Raw genomic sequence first — 16,832 nt, 5'->3', positions numbered from 1 at the left:
ATTCTAGTGAATGCCTGCAATATCAGTTGGTTTTCTGCTGTTTTCATCTTTCTCCTTAAATTATTTTAAGCTCCTGCCCCCAGCTTTTCTTCTCATCATTATAAACTGTAAATTGAATTGAGCATTATGTTCTCTCTCGCTAGCCTTTTTTTTTTTTTTTTTTTTTTTTTTTTTTAAGTCTTTCATATACCTAGTCATTGGTGTTACTTTTAAGTATAGATATCACGATTAGGTTTAACTGAAGAGACATTAAAATCTGAAAAAGTGAAAAAGTTAGCACAGTATTTTTGGAAAAATATGCATCCTCCTCAGAATTTAGGTTGGTTAGATCATTTTATTAATTCGTACCTTTTCTATCCACAGACAACCTTTATATACAGGATTCTGCTGGGTATACAGACACACACCTGGAAGGATATATGAACATTGAAACTAAAAAATAATTTTCCATCTTGCAAATATTCAGTCATTTAAGTAAGCTTAAGTGAGAAACTAATGAGACTGAAATCATGACCTACTCTAATTATCATTTCTTATAATAGTCTGAAATACTAAATTCAGCTTCCACCTGCACACTGCTAATGACACTCTGTTTTGTTTTGTGTTTGGGTTTTTTTGTTGTTTCAGTAAGCATCCTACTGCTCCTCCCGTATCATCCTTAGGCCCCTTAAGCGAGGGGCACCTTACGATGGTTAAAAAACATCATTCAATTCTGTTGTAATACACGGTGAGAGCCTGTACAACAATTAGATGGTAAAATGCTGCAAGGAGTGTTTATCACTCTAATCTCAGCCATTTTATTAATTTTGTGAATTTTTTGGTTTTTAATTCATCTTCAGTTATTTCTGTAGGCATTATATATACAGTTCCAGTAGAATGGGGTAGAACCCACAGGCTCAGCTGCAATAGGAATAATCAGAATGGTTACTAAAGCTGTCAATCTCTTGTGAATACAATGAGACTTTTGGGAACTCTCTGTGTGCATTCTGAAACCACATGCAGTTCTATTTATACAACTTCGAAAAAGACTATTTGCAGCCTCTCTTCTTTTTTATGAAGACAAAGCAACTTCCTATTTGCACTATTTGGGACCAAAAAAAGTCTTTTTCTTAAAATAGAAAACCTTATGAAGACTTCATTTTTCTAAAGACAGTGGATATGACAAACAGACTCAGATCTTGTGGTGTCAATCATCTATTACATATACTAAGATTTTACAAAAACGATATGTCATTTATATATATTTATTTCTATATATTTATATACATTTTTATATATAAATTATATTTATATATTTTATATATTAAAAATATATTTATATAAATATATTTTTATAAATATATATAAATATATTTATTTATATATAAATTATATTTATATTTATATATATTTTCTCATTATATTTAAAAGTGAATTGTGAAAATTTCTGTATGTAATGAAACGCTGATTTCTTTCAAGTTAGAGTTCTATAATTATGTTCACTCATAGAAGTCAGTGGAAAATTCTTGTTGCTTGGTATTTATGGTGCTTAAACACAGTTTAAAATCTAAATTCGAACATTATTTTATATACAACATCTTATGAATTTTATTGCTAAGCACCTATCAGTTGCCAAGCGCTATCCAATTCAGGGCTTATTCAAGTACTGAAGTTGATTACAACATCTTCTACGAGACAATGGTACACATTTTATAAAACACAGTTTAAAATGTTAAAATTGCTGCCAAGAATCAGCAAAAAAACCTGAGCTTGTATTATGCATATTATAATTAATAATCACAGCTCACTACATTCCTACAAAATCCCTAGTTTAATCTTTGGCTAATTAGCATGCTTCAGACTTAACCTCCAGGCAACACTTAAGCAAAATCTTTCTTAAGCTGCCACCCTGTACTTCACAAGGTGCAGAACAGCAGCATCAAGAAATGAACACCTATTTCAATGCAGTGTCTCCTCACTAATGAAACGAACCCTATTAATAAAGATCTTAATTTTACTATACTTTAGGTCGAAAAATTATTAAAGCAAATCATTAAGAAATAATTGATTTCCAGTAGTCCTCTAGCACAGAAAGGATACACCCATTCCAGTTTAAGCCTCTTGGCTGGTAGTTCTACTTTTGCTTCCAAATTGTAAGATTCCACTTGCTCTTTGGGCATGTACATGGTAACAGGACGTCCACGAAGAAACATTTTTACGTATCCTTCCTCTACAAAAGGTCAGAAATGTTGAGTGTTACATAAAAAAAAACAGCAGTGGAGAACTCCAGTGCTTCTCCATCCCTTCCCACTTAACAGTCTGGTGCATTACAATTACAGAATGACATGCAATCTCAAACTTAGAAATTAAGCAGGGTTTTTTTTTTCCTAAATCATAATCACTAAGCAGAATTTTTTTTTAAACATACAAAGTCCCTTTTTCCTCTAAATATTTTGAGCAGCAGAATTAGAACTAAACAATGTCATGAAGAACTACAAAACTGAAAGGAGTGAAATAAAAACTTTTTTTGTGAAAAATAATGTTACAATATTACAGCTTTTTAAATATTCAAATGAAGTGGGAAACATCAAAGATTACAATTAACGCAGGAATGCCACTTAAAATTAATTTTATTTTTTAATCAATATTTACAGTGGAGCATCAGCATCTAAAGTATTTTCCAACACTCAGTCGCATTCTTTGCATCTCAGTGTAAAGATATGCTTTACACTTAATACAGTGTTAGAGATACATTCGAAATAAGGAACACAAACAATTAGTAAAAGGAATCATGCTGATGTACATGCAGAAAAGAAATGCTTTAAGAATTACTAAACATTGAAAAAGGAATGACAACATTGACAGCACATGAAAAGAAAGGAAAATGACATACAGGAGAGAAGCTACAAAAACTGAATTGGCTGACAGAAGTAAACATTTCTAGAAGAAAATACTAAAAGTAATGTGTTGAACTGGTAAGAAATATTTTTGGGGAGAGAAGCAGGGATTAATAACAGATCTGGAAGTACTGACTTGGGGACTTCATGGGGCTTATAAAACTAGGAGTTCTGGGAAATGCCATGAAGGTCTGACTAGGACTTTTGGGAACTGGCAAGGCCAAAGTGGGTGTCCTGTGAACTTCTGGTGAAGTTTGTCCACATTCAGAACGTGCTGGCTCTTGCTGCTCCATCGGCAGATCAAGGGGTTCAGCCTTGTTCTCATGCGAATCAAGCAGTTTTGGAGTCAGTGACATCTGTAGAGTTACTAGACAGAATAATCGTGGGCACAGAGGAAACGGAAGGGCAGAAGTAACAAAATCATGTAAATGAAAAAAATTATACAATTTAGGACTGTTAAAATTATGCTATGAATTGTTAAGTATCATTACAACTATACCATTATTTTTTAATTTGAAAAATAAGGCTTTATTTTAATCGGAAATATGCATATGCTACAAATCCTGACTAAATGAATAAAAATTACTGGTTGAACAAATAAACATCATAGCTATGCTGTACTACCTAAATATATGTGTATTTTGTCTTTAGACCAATTCATTTGGGAAAGAGATCTGCTTGATCTGTCACAGTAACGTTACAGCTAGGGCTCTATAAAACTCTTCATTTACAAAATTCATAGATATAATGAAAACAACAGAAAACTGAATGCTAAAAAGAAGCAATAACAATGGTGAAATAATGGTGACAGATGGCTGGAGCTTAAGATGCCTGTTCGAATGCTAGAATACTGGAATTGTTTTCAAAAATCTACTCCAATAGATCTGTATTGGAAAGTAAACTATAGAGGGTAAAGCATTAAATAGCAGAGCATTACAGCACTATTTGTATGCACATGCAACATCTACTTAATGAGCTTGAAACACATGCCAATGCTACTGATACTGGTGCACTGGAAGTCAATAGATTTTCAGCAGTGACAGCCCCTGACTGAGCTTACCAAAGGCTGGGAACGAATCAAAGTTTAATTCATTGAACTGCTTTTCCAATCCAAAACTTACAGAACTTCTAAAACTTGCATTTAGCCATCTACAGTGGAAGTATTTGACCTAGTCATTCTAAACTTCTTTTTAGAGTAAATAGGGAGAAACAGGTACTTTTGGACAAATTAATCACGTATTAAAGCAGATGTCCAAAAGCAATTCTAGTAAACTATACCAAGTATGCTATATCAAGTATAGAAATTATGCCTTCAGAACACCTCTCTCTCCATATTAACTATAAAGAGGAACTGAGGATGACTAGGTCAGGCACAGAAACCCATGCTGTGTGTTTCTTTCTAACTTTTGGTAATACTAATTCCATCTGTACTGATTTTTGTTTGTAATCCAAACATATTATCTACATAACTTCCCTTATATTTTTTGTAACTAAGTTTTTAAGACAGCAGAGTTCTAAATGTGAAGAAATAGATGTAAAGACAGACAATGACCAAACTACAAAGACAGATCAATGGCGAAACTTTTACACAAATGTATCTTTTACATCTGCAATTTTGTAAATTTGGAATTGTTGTTGAAAATAACTGTAAAAATTAACAGTTACTGGACTGAAATAAGAAGGCACCTGACTGCCAGTAAGATCTGCAAAGGAGACCACTACTGATTGCAGGCATAAAATAGTACAAAGAATACACAGAGGTAGAGACTCTCTAAAAGACTTTGCTTTGAAAACAAACATTTTTTGCTTTGTGAAATTTTAGATTTGTTGCAAAGCTGAAAGATGCTGATTAGTGGAAAACCTGTTAGGATTTAGCTATCTCTAAAAAGCAAGACAAATCTGTGACTATCACAGATACTAACATGCATCAACAATGTGCATATTTACACTATAGCTTAGCTACAGCTTTAGAAAGCAATACAGTAAGTTTACCAAATGTAACTCTGCTTTATGTCATTGAGCAAAAAGCACTGAGAAATCAGCTGGAGGCCTAGGTCTGCTTATTCAACATTCGGAAAAATCTACAGTCTACTCGGTAAGAAAAAGCAAGGGAAAAACCAAGGCTTCTATAATCATGTTAGGCTAACAGCGAAACAGCCAACAAAAGGGCAAATTCTATATAAATTTCAGCAAAAGTGCAGAACACCATTTCAAACACAGTGAACATCCACGTGTTGCCATATAGCTCTCTCAACATATTTTTTCTAATTCAAATTCTTCTGAAAAAGTCCACAGGAATCTAAATTATAACCCATTATATTAAAGTGCACCTGAGGGTTATAATTCAGTAGACTCTATAATAGACAGTATAATATTTTTGTTTCATTCTGAAGAACTAGTAAAGTTTTAGCATTGCAAAATGCGTGCTAGATAGAAAACAGCTGTTTGTTCATTGAGCTTTTATCCCACCAGTACCATTTTGCTTCGAGAGCTATGAGGTTTTGGAAGTGACGCCTACCTTTGCAGTGTGTCACACGGCGCTTCCCTTGTGATTACAGAGACAGAGACAGAAGGACTAGATAAAGACGTGTTTGAATACAATAAACTCGCTAAATACCTGCTCTACCGTCCGTCCAGTCATTTTCTGCTGGAGGCTAACCTGGTGCTTGACAAAACACTGAGCCATACTCCGTGCCATATGTTGGATAACTGAAGGCAAAACCCTTTTCCTCCAGCTAGGGGCTCTGTTTAGCTCTTCTATTATTAAAATATTAGCTTAAGCTCCATTATGCAACTATATGCTTACAGTAAGTAAAAAATCAAGTATAAATTTTTTAGAAAAAAAAAAATTATTTCCGTAGGAATTTTGTCCAGATGAGAAGGGTAAAAGTAGTGTCACATCTGTTTAATTACCGATCTTTTATCTATGGGAAAGTGTCAGAAGAAAAATTATTCTAAATACCTTTGCTTACATGGTGCAAGGGAAGGAGAAATGTTACGCAAGAAAAGTATATTCTGGGCAAATCAGAAGTTTTCTTTTCCTAAACCAACAGTTTTCATTAAAGGGACATGAACTGCAATTGTGTTGTCACAAAAGACTTAAGAACTTACTTAGTTTTACATATGATTGAGTTGAAAATCAAGCATACTAAACCTTGAAGATGACTTAAGAACTTCATTGGATGTTGATCAATCAGCGCAGTAAACAAAAGATTTTCTACTTTTTCAGCTTAATGCATGATTACTGTTAAACAACTATATATAAAAATAATATGACATATCTGATAAATTAACATTTTTTTCCTTCTTTATTTTGTTAAAAGAAAGCTTTTATTTTAGTTGTCCTTGTTTTTTCAGAACAAAAATGTTATGTATACTATTCTGCTTTGTATCTGTATTGAGAATGTTCAAAAGTTTGTAACTGTCTAATGACAAGGACAAATTCTGCTTTCACCTAATAATAAATACATAAGTAGGAAAAAAAAATATTTTCAAATTAAAGATAGACTTCCAAAACTGTAGTAACAAACCACATTTTTTATTTGTAATTTGACAAATTTTATTGTGAGGCATTGGGACAGATGTGGCATTTTTTTAACAGTAGCTGGGCTCCCCTTCATGACTAAGTTAACATGACAGCATCATACCTGGAACTTGGCATATGCTTTAATTAACAAAGCCTTAATACTGCTTTGAAAGGGAAGACATATTTGGGGTAAGAAGACACAGCCTTTTTCTTCTTTGTCTTCTTACAAAGAATCCTAATTGTAAAATAAACCTATTGGGCCAATAAAAACCACAGCAAACTGATTAACTTTAAAAAAATATGTAACCAGTAACCTGCAAATATCATGTTTAGATTTCCAATAGCAGTTCCTAAGTATCCACGGGAGAAAAAAAAAAATCTATTATCTATCACAGTTATCTGCTTAAAAATATTAAAAGTTCCTACCTGCACTGAACATTGGTTCCTTGGGTTTGCTGTGAAAATAATGAAGAAATTTCTGTTTAAAAAAGCACACACATACAGTCTGCACATATAAACATATCAATATAATGTAAAATTAAACATATAATGTAAAAGATATTTAATATTTGTGGGGTATGTAAAGATAAAAAAAATATCATTTCAATTAAATTATTTACAAGGTAAATCCCTAGGCAAACACAGTTAAAACCAGTATACATTGTGGCTCCTTGTTAAAACTTTAACATTAAATTCTCCTTACATTCTCAAAACTATAGATTTTCCTCCACTAACTACCAGATTCTCTTCTGCAGAGTTAGTCCAGTTACAGAAGAACCCAGAAACCGGTCATGAGTAGCTGCATCAGCTTTGGTTTCCAGTCAGTGAGATTTGTTACTCTAAAGCAGTTTAACAAAAAGCTAGGGATATATCCTTAACTACAACATATCTCTGCATGTGTGGTGCAGGGGGGCTACTGTATCAGTGCACGTGTGGGTGTTTGCTTACTTCATGCCTTTGTTCTCTCTGTATTTAAGGAGCAAACCAAGTTGGAATCGTGCTTTTCCAAAGAGTTTACATAAAACATGGAACCGCCCATTGTTTCTCAGTGAATGGCAGTACTTGGTAAAACCCAGAAAGCACATATCCATCATGATTAAAACGTCTTCTCTATCTCACTGCACTGCTGCCTGGGAGCAACCTGAAACTGGTTTGTTTTTTTGTCTTGAGAAAACATTTGGCAAAATTTGAGTGGAAAACACATGAAGTGTGTGGAGAAGGAAGAGGCAGAAGCGCTGAGGAGCTCTCTGGATAGTACTACCCTGGCCAGCAAGAAGCAATCTGTTTCAAGAAATGCCAGTCATTTGTTTCCTTTTTCCTTTGCCTCTGAATAAATAAGCTTGAGGGTGTTGCTTCTAATGAAGCACGAAAGGGACACAAAGCTATATTATGCAGTCATTTTTCCTCCCAGTTCCATTTTATTTCTATCCAGTAAAACTTTTGAAATATCAGACTGCTGTTGTATGTTTCTGAGGGTGATTCCAAAAGGGTTGAAAGCCCTGTCATTTTAATGGACAAATGCTGAAGCATGAAGTATCCCTAGAGCTGCGATGCCATCTCCACATCCATTCCTAAACTGCTGTGGACAGATACAGAGAAACCAAAAACAGAAACAAAACTAGGAGGGATTTTTGCACACAATTTTTTCTAAGCATAAAAGATTCTCTCTCTGCAATAGAAGTTGTAGCAAATAATTTTTCAGTATTTTTCCTTTTTTCCTTGATTTGACATTTACTGAATGATAAAACCAAAACAAACAAAAAGAGAATTCTACTGATCCTACCCACTGATTTAGCAACTTTTTGTAATATCAGTCTTGGTATTAAATCATGCACCAAAATTCATACTTCAAGCTGGTTGTACACAGCCAACCTCATCTATATAAACAGCCATTGTTGTGTTGCCATTGTTAATTTTGGTGTTAACATTTTCTCCTGGGAATGAAGATATTTTTAGAAAATAAAAACTTTAGAGATGGAGCACTAGTCAGAAACGCTGCCATATTAGAGACAAGAGTCCCTAGCTCTGAACAGACCATGCTGACTTATTCAAGCTAATCAAGCTAATGTGAAAGGCTGATTCACGACAGTAATAAAGAAAATGTGTGTACTTTCCAACTATACAAACCCTAACTACACACAGAGCCCAGACTACCCTTTTTCTTTTTCCTGAACTTGAGTCAATTCCTACTTACCTAACCCTTAGGAAGGCTTCCCCGGCTCACAGCCACCCCATAGTAGTATGGGAGATTTTGGCCATCTCCTTACTTCTTGTGCTTAAAGCTTCTTAAAATAGCTTCCTATAGCTTTATGGTTTTGCGTTAACAGCCTACAACTCTCTATATCTTGAAAAATAGCAATTTCACGATTGTCTTTTCAGATTCCTGGCATGTGTTCTGCTTTAAGCTTCATCTACAGACCAGATGCAGAATCATAGAATAGAATCAAAGAATATCTCAAGTTGGAAGGGCCCCATAAGGATCAGTGATACAGATAATAAAGCTGTGACTAGATGGTAAAGTAACACCCTCTTCCTCACTCCTTCACACATACAGTTTGCTTTAGGAGGACAGCCTTGGCCCCCAGCGTACAGAATCATGCTCATTTTCTTCTAGTCCCATGACTCTTGCTTTATATTTTGCACAGTGGCCCAGCTTCAACAGGAGGCGTGAAGCAAGTCTTTAGCCAGCCCCTTCCACAGGATGAGGAGGACACTCTTCAAGGAGGCGAGAGCTGTGGTGTTGAACACCCTCAGGCTGCACATGACAGAAATCAGGGAAAACTCTCTAACCGTACAATCATTATTCTCATAGTGGTACCAACACCACTAGCTCCAGCTAAGGCAATCTGACACCCACTCTCAATTAGTAAGTGATTTCTGATCAATGCTGTGCTCAACCCTTTGTGGCCTAACAACTGCAGAATGACATAACCACTGGGTTTCTGTTAGAATAGTATGAAAAATTTAAACATGCATCTCAAGTACCGTGATCAACTTTAGAGGAGAAACAAAACAATTTTGCAGATAACCATTAGTTATGTCATAATGTTTTTATATTTCTCAGCTATTTTGGAATCCATTTTTTTAAGTGCACAGAACCTCTATATAGCTTCTAGAAGTCATATCTTTCCTTAATGTAACTGAACAACAACCTAATTAATAATCTCACCTTATTTCTTTAGTAGCTTTAATATTAAACTGATTTCAGATAATTATCACCTTACGCAGGCAGCAGGAGCTCAAGGATATCTTAAAAAAAAAATGATTTTGGGAAGCACTGTACTTAGATTTTGACAGGTTTATCTTCCACTGCACAACACACGTAGAATTCACCTTTTGGAGAGTTGAAATTGTTTTTTAAAAAAATGATAAAATACATAGAAAAAGGGCACTGCAGGACCATCATATGTTTGGTAAAAGTTTTGTGAAAAGCTACAGTTAATTGGAACAGTAATGACATTTCACGATTGGTAGTTTTACTTTCTCCTCACATTCCAGAAAGAAAGGTCTTCCCATCTAATTATAGAAATTTAATTTTTTTAACAATAAATTTCCATAAGAAATTTGTGGGGTTTATATGAGTTTTTTTTATTAATGAGTTCACAACATAAGAGCTTTTGCTATAATTTGATATGTGTAGCAGAGTAAGAAGTTACATAGATATGCAAACCAAAAATTAAAAAACACAGCCTTAGACAAAACCTATTGGCTTCAAGAGATCAACAGACAAAACAGCAGTTCCTTGTTAATGAATTCACTAGGACAGTGTGGCTGTATGAAGTTATGCACTTCACAGAAATTCCAGCTTAAACTAAGAGCAAGCTTTTATCCTCCCAGCAGTCCCTTCAATGTCAGTTAATTTTTAGCTTAGTTTCACCTTTCAAAAATAGTATTTATTTAGAGATTACTTAAAAGAGTTAATTGCTATAGTAATATTTGTTTTTCAATTATATTTCAATCTTTTAGGAAATTTAAAGTACAAAAAAATCTTGTAAACAAACCAAAACAACTTCCATTTAGTACCACTGCAGCATTCTCATCTCTTCAAAATACATTCCCCAAAGGCTATCTGTTGTTCCTAATTATTTTACAAAAAAATTAAGAAAAAAATAAACATATGCTGAGATAAAGCCAAATTTCCAGAAGCACCAGAAGGCCCAGTCCTGCAGAATTCTGTAGGCTTAAAACCTCATTCGCATGCATAGACGCACATCCCCAAGAAGATTTTACTCTGGCTAAATTTTTTGTTTATCTAAATATTTGATGATGTCTTCCTTGGTTACAATTTTATAACCTTTTCTCTGATGGTATTCCTAATTTTTTCATTATTACCACAATTTGTTAAGCCTCTCACAAGTTTCATGAACTTTGCACACTTGCTGTCTCGCTTCATAGCTGAAAATGTAAGCCAGGAAACAAACTATTAATAATTTCATCACCCATATTTATGCTGCCCACTAGTACACAACAACTTCAGTCACTCCCTGCATCAAGTAAAGATGCTGAAGGGATAAAGAGGAAGGGATGTTTTGTGCCATACCATCGGCTCACGAGCAACCCAGCGACTCCTGTGATGGTGTTGATACCTATACAGAGCAGGTAAATTATGTTATTATGTGATCTTCATCAGCTTCTGTTTCCATGGTCACATCATCTGTGAGATAATGAAACCGTACCATCAAGACCACTTTTTGGTGGTGGGAAACAGGAATAGGACAGGCGAAGCATCTCCCTTATGAGGAAAGGCTGAGGGAGCTGGGTCTCTTTAGCTTGGAGAAGAGGAGACTGAGGAGGGACCTCATTAATGTTTATAAATATGTAAAGGGTGACTGTCATGAGGATGGAGCTGGGCTCTTCTCACTGGCATCCAATGATAGGACAAGGGGAAATGGATATAAGCTGGAACATAGGAGGTTCTGCTTAAACATGAGGAAGAACTTCTTCCCAGTAAGGGTAACAGAACACTGGAACAGGTTGCCCAGAGAGGTTGTGGAGTCTCCTTCTCTGGAGATGTTCAAAACCCACCTGGATGCGTTCTTGTGTGATCTAATCTAGGTGGTCCTGCTCAGGCAGGGGGATTGGACTAGATGATCCTTTGAGGTCCCTTCCAATCCCTAACATTCTGTGAAGTGAAATAGCCAAGACTAAAAACTGTCCAGGAAAGAACCAGCTAAGCCATACAGTGACTTTGCCACAAGCATCAACGAATCAGCTATTTGTTCAAGATCATCTTGAGTATGAAACCCTTGGACAAGACATTTTCTTTCCCTTGTACTGTCAGCCATAGAGAGAAGCATCATCAGAGACAGGTATCCCATTATTCTGTTTTGCACTGGATAGCACTTGGATGTAAGCCTCTTCCTCCAGTTCTCATTAATCTGACACTCAGACAGACAGACAGACATTGCTCAGAGACTGGCTGGGCATCAGTCTACCTGTGGGAGATGGTGAGTGATTGCCTTTCCATCACTTGTTTTGTTTTTTCTTCCTCTTCCTTCATTTATTATCCTGACCTATGAGTTTTCTCACTTTTGCTCTTCCTATTCTCTTCCCCCATCCTGCCAGGGGAGAGGGAGCAAGTGGCTGTGTGGTGCTTAGCTGCCAGCTGGGGTCAATGCACCACAACCAGGAACTTGAAGTATGTGCCAGGAACTTGAAGATCAAGGGAAACCACTAAGATAACAGAAAAGCAGATTTAATAATTACGGACTTTTGGGGCAACTCAAGGTTCTCACATTGTTCCGGGTTTGGAAATAAGGCAAATAAATTTCACCTAAATTTGAAAATCTGTTTAAAATGCTTAAAATATATTTTTATCCAACTTTTGCAGCTTTTAAAAAAAGATTCCAATATTTGCTAAACTAAAGAAACTAATTTCATTGTTAGAGCAGTAAGCAGAGAAAGGAGGAGACAGGTATTTAGATAACATTACCTTTCGCTGTTCTTTTTACCACTAGAGGAACTGCTGGTGGATCCAGTGCGGTTGCGACTCCCTTTGGAATCTCCATAGCTTTCTCTCCGACCACCTGGCGACACACGCTCAGCTGAACTGGTTCTCTTAACAGTGCTAATAAAAAAGGTGCAAGTTTTACAGTGGCACTTGTAAAGCACATCTCTCTAGGACGAATATTTTTGAGAACTGTATCAAGTACAATGCTGACCCTACAAATAACTACAACTTTGTTTTTAATCATAACTTGATTTCTTAAAGAGCCTATGTAAGAGTTTTACTGAGTACCTGATACAGAGACAAACATACTGCTTTTTCCTTGATCATAAAATAGAAGATGGGGTAAAGCAGTATCATACAGTAAGCTTCAGCATCTACTTTCCAGGTCACATTTCAAATCTCTGATTAACACTTCACACTTCTGGAGTATTGGATTCTCTTAACAAGAAATGAAAGTTTTAAAGACAAAGCCTATTATCTGACATCTCCAGCTGGACTACAGAGAATGCCAAAAGTAGGTCAAAATTTGAGCACCAGCAAGCTAACTTTGTGTTTTCATTCAATATCAATTATTCTGTAGTTCAAAGCTAGTTTTAACATACCACAAAGTGAAATTAATGGCAAGCTAGCCTGCATTTTTTCGTTAGGCTGTCAAGAATGTATGGTTCCTACTTATATGTATGAATAGATCAGATTCCCCAAATCCCCTGAACAAAGGGTTTCTCAAAAGTGCCTTACTCTCACTCTGCAATCATCCTTCCTGCCAAGATAGCTACCAGTCTCTTATGACTTTATGGCACCCCTTTGACACCCACCTCTCTCTGACGGAAAAAAGTGAGCCAAAACACAAGTATTACTTAGTAAGTTTAGAGAAGTCCACCCAGAGCTTGCGCCTAATAGGAGACAAATTATTATGGTTATGCATTAGTCTAAAGCACTTCTCCTTAAACCAGTGCTTCCTAGCTGGAGAGTGAGCAGCTAAGGGTAAGGCCCTGAGCTGGGTGATGCTTTTCACTTTGCTGCACTCCCTGTGCAGCAGAGAGGCGCAGGCAGTGTTACCCAGACAGAGGGAGGAATCGCCCTCACAGCAGCAGCTGCACAACAGGACTCAGTGTCAGGTCTCATTTCCCCTCACCTCAGTCCTGTGCTGTTTTCTCCTCTCCAGAGAGCAGAATGGACACATCCCCTTTACCCATAACATCCCCATATCTAAATGGCCACCCTCAGCAGCTCTCTCACCCCAGAAGCCATGGACACCAATGATCGCTTTAAAGCTCACACCCCTCTACCCAAATCCCAACCACAAGCTCTCTCCCTGTGATAACTTCAGTTCTTTTCATTCTTGCTCCTTCAAGGCCTAGTCTCATCACAGTCACCTCTTTTACCATCCCCAGCCAGGTCCCCCTTGACCTCTGTACACCCCCAGGGATGCTCTGCTTACCATAAGGCTCACCTCAGCATCCTTGAGGACTCTTCCAAACCTCCTCATCAGTCCCTAACAACTATCCCTACTCTGTTATCTCAGGCAGCTCCTCAGGCTCTGTCCCCCTTTGTGTGTGGTGTAAGAACGAGAGGCATTGGTTCTTCATAACTAAAGGAAATGAGATAGAATTTTCTGTCTGGTCAAAAAAATATTCAGTTTATCAACTATACACCACCACCGATAGACTTTAAAAAAAAAAAAAAAAATATATATATATATATATATTACCAGTGAGGAGGGGAATGTTTCAACACCTCGGCTGAGGCTCAGTTACAGAAACAATGGGGAAAAACAAACCAGAGTCCTTCTGCAAAGCAACCACCCTTCTGAAAGGAGGGAAGACCCCATGCAGGGGAAATTCCGCAGAGCAGATGCATGTTAAGATGCATCTCAGGTAGCTTGACAAAAAACTTTCTGGAACATGTGATGGTAGGACAGATGTTCAGTGCTGCATTTTTGTATTAAAAACAAGCACGATTCAAATGATTAAGCTGAAATTAACAAAATACTATTTCTGTGGAGAGAGTGGTGTAAGAAAGCAAGCAGAATGCAAAGTTACACACAGGCACAGAACAAAATACATTCACAGGAGAAGGGAAAAGGCTGTAAAAAGAATTTAATTCTGTCTTCGTTTCAGAAATAAGTGTCTCCTACACTAGCCTAACATTATCCAAGTCATCTCAATGTTGAATGCATGAAAAAACCTTCTCTAGTAAATTAAATAATATACTGTTAGTGTTTAACTGTTCTCCCTGCATCTCATAAGATCATTCAATTTAATATTACTCTGGTTAAAAAATAAAGTCTTGATACTGAAAATGTTTACTCCACATAAAATATCTTCATTAGCATGAGTCCTTCCACCACTTTATATACAGTACTTGCAAAAACATCCTCTCTGTGTGATTTTGCAGGATCAAACCTTTATTTTGGCGTCTTTTCCTGGTTAAGGAAATGAAAAGGCAATATCAGCCTACATTGAAATTAAATTAAGGAAATCACCAAATTATACTAATGTTAGAAAAAATGTAAGTGACAAAAGCAATTTTAAACTCATTTTAATGTTGCTTGGGGTTTTACTTTTACAGCTATCAACAGTCAAAAGATGAACTGGTGGATAAAAAAATGAATGGGTGGGACTAAAGCTTAAAAGAGCAATGCTATCTTCTTTCTGAATAATGAAGTCTCATATCAGCATAAATGTACTTTTACCGCAAGAACAAAATTCTTTTAAATTGTTTTGGCATATGCCCATTATTGCTTAAACTAATTAGCAATGCTATCTTCAGACAAATTTTATTTTAAACTTTTAACAACAACAACAACAGCTCAGTGAGAAGTATTAGCAGGTGGTTGGAAAAGAGGATTATAACTGCATTATATTAACTCGATTTTGGCATATACACATTTTGGTAGCTGTAATGTTGAACACCAGTGATTAAACCCATGGCTACAGCAGATACACTGTCACCAGAGGAAGGATTTAACACGACAGAAAATATTCATTTAACTTACGGGTTTGTAAGAGTATGACTGGATTTCAGAATTTGGCTTCCACATTAGTGACACGAAAGGAGAGCATTTTCGATTGTTTAAAAAGATAACATTTGGTAACACAATTTTTAATTTAAGACAGCAATGTGGTCTACTGAAACAGCCCTATAATAAAAATCATGTTAGAATGAGATAATGCAGATACTGTAACTGAAATTATCTAAGTTTTGTAATGCATTTATCAATGATGAGAAAGGTTCAAACATGTATTTCTGAAAGTGTTAAAAATGGGAATAATAATTACAGTTCTACCATGTTAATGCTTGTATTAAAACAGCCACTTTCTCTGTGTTGAATGAAAATGTAAAGGAAAAACAACTGAGCTTCAACACTACAAAGCTATTAAGGATCCCTCACCTTAGAGCAGGCTTTTTCAGTTTGCATGCATTGAGAAGATTCACAGACCTGCTTAATCCAGATTGAGAGGTGCGTAAACAAAGCAGAATAAAAAGTGAATGCAACAATACAATGTGGAAACAAGACATTTAAAACAAACTTACATTAAAAGACATAATCGCATGCTTTCAAGATATGAAGTCACGTGCAAGAGGAAACAACACAGTGCTTATTGACTCAAGTTAGATGTTTGATCATTTCAAACCATACATTTAAGAACACCAATGTATCTTTGAATGACAAAATCTCAGCAATGCTCCAATACGCTGACCATTTGTAAAGCGACTCAGGAAAAAAAAAAAGAAAGAAAATCAAAGAAGCTATCTGAAAAAACAAGACACATGATCCAGCTAGAAGACAAAGACTATTAAAAAAGCAAGAATAAAGACAAGAAAATAAATCCTCATATATACATACATATACCACTGCATAGCATGAATGTTTCAGATGGCTGCATTACCGAACTGTGGTAAACAAATCTGGCTATATATTTAATTATCAAAATAGTGGGGGAACAAAAGCTCTTTAATAAAATAAACCGAAAAATAGCACACAATGTTCTTAGACAGTAACTGACAATTCAAACAATATTTTGAAATTTGTCTAGCACTCTTTCTGACCCTCATTTAAATCAATTAGAATAAATTCAAGATTAACATACGACTTTAATTTCATTATGCCTTTGAGCAAAATGTACTAATAACTTTAACTGTTAGAGATACAGTAAAATGGCATAATAGTTTTGCCACTTGAAGTTCAATGGAGAGGCATTTCTTTTTTAAATTATATTTGGTTTATTTTAAAACATTTTCTTTGAGAGGCAAGTGTTAGACGATACAGAGTTTGAGTGTGCACCAGTTACAAACCATCGCTGCCCCTAGAACAGAATGCAGAACATTAATTCCAGGCGACTGAACAATTTCCTAGGGGCCATGTGTTTAGAGTTTAGAAGAACAGGAATTTATCATATTAAAGTATTTTATTCTCCCTACAAACAAAGGTCTTTATGTTTTCTTTGTTCCAGCTTCTTCCTTTTGATCTCCATTG

At 35.8% G+C, this 16,832-nt stretch overlaps 1 protein-coding gene across 4 annotated transcripts in view; it reads right to left on the bottom strand.

Moving 5' to 3' along the window:
* Positions 1–16,832, bottom strand: part of EML1 (EMAP like 1) — a 110,033-nt gene that overhangs the window by 30,453 nt on the left and 62,748 nt on the right. Inside the window, exons 5-9 of one of the 4 annotated variants that reach the window (XM_086613793.1) lie at positions 15,747–15,797; positions 12,335–12,469; positions 6,829–6,857; positions 5,395–5,421; positions 2,080–2,209 (exon numbers count right to left, since the gene is read on the bottom strand). In XM_086613793.1, coding sequence (XP_086469919.1) covers positions 2,080–2,209; positions 5,395–5,421; positions 6,829–6,857; positions 12,335–12,469; positions 15,747–15,797 — 372 coding nt within the window. Of the gene's footprint in view, positions 1–2,079; positions 2,210–3,012; positions 3,256–5,394; positions 5,422–6,828; positions 6,858–12,334; positions 12,470–15,746; positions 15,805–16,832 lie in introns of those variants that run through there. The other 3 variants (XM_086613794.1, XM_086613795.1, XM_086613796.1) reach the window with 3 other exon arrangements.

The sequence above is a fragment of the Tauraco erythrolophus genome, chromosome 6 (assembly GCF_009769465.1).
Source record: "Tauraco erythrolophus isolate bTauEry1 chromosome 6, bTauEry1.pri, whole genome shotgun sequence".
NCBI classification, from domain to species: domain Eukaryota; kingdom Metazoa; phylum Chordata; class Aves; order Musophagiformes; family Musophagidae; genus Tauraco; species Tauraco erythrolophus.
This window is presented reverse-complemented; position numbering and strand designations above follow the sequence as displayed.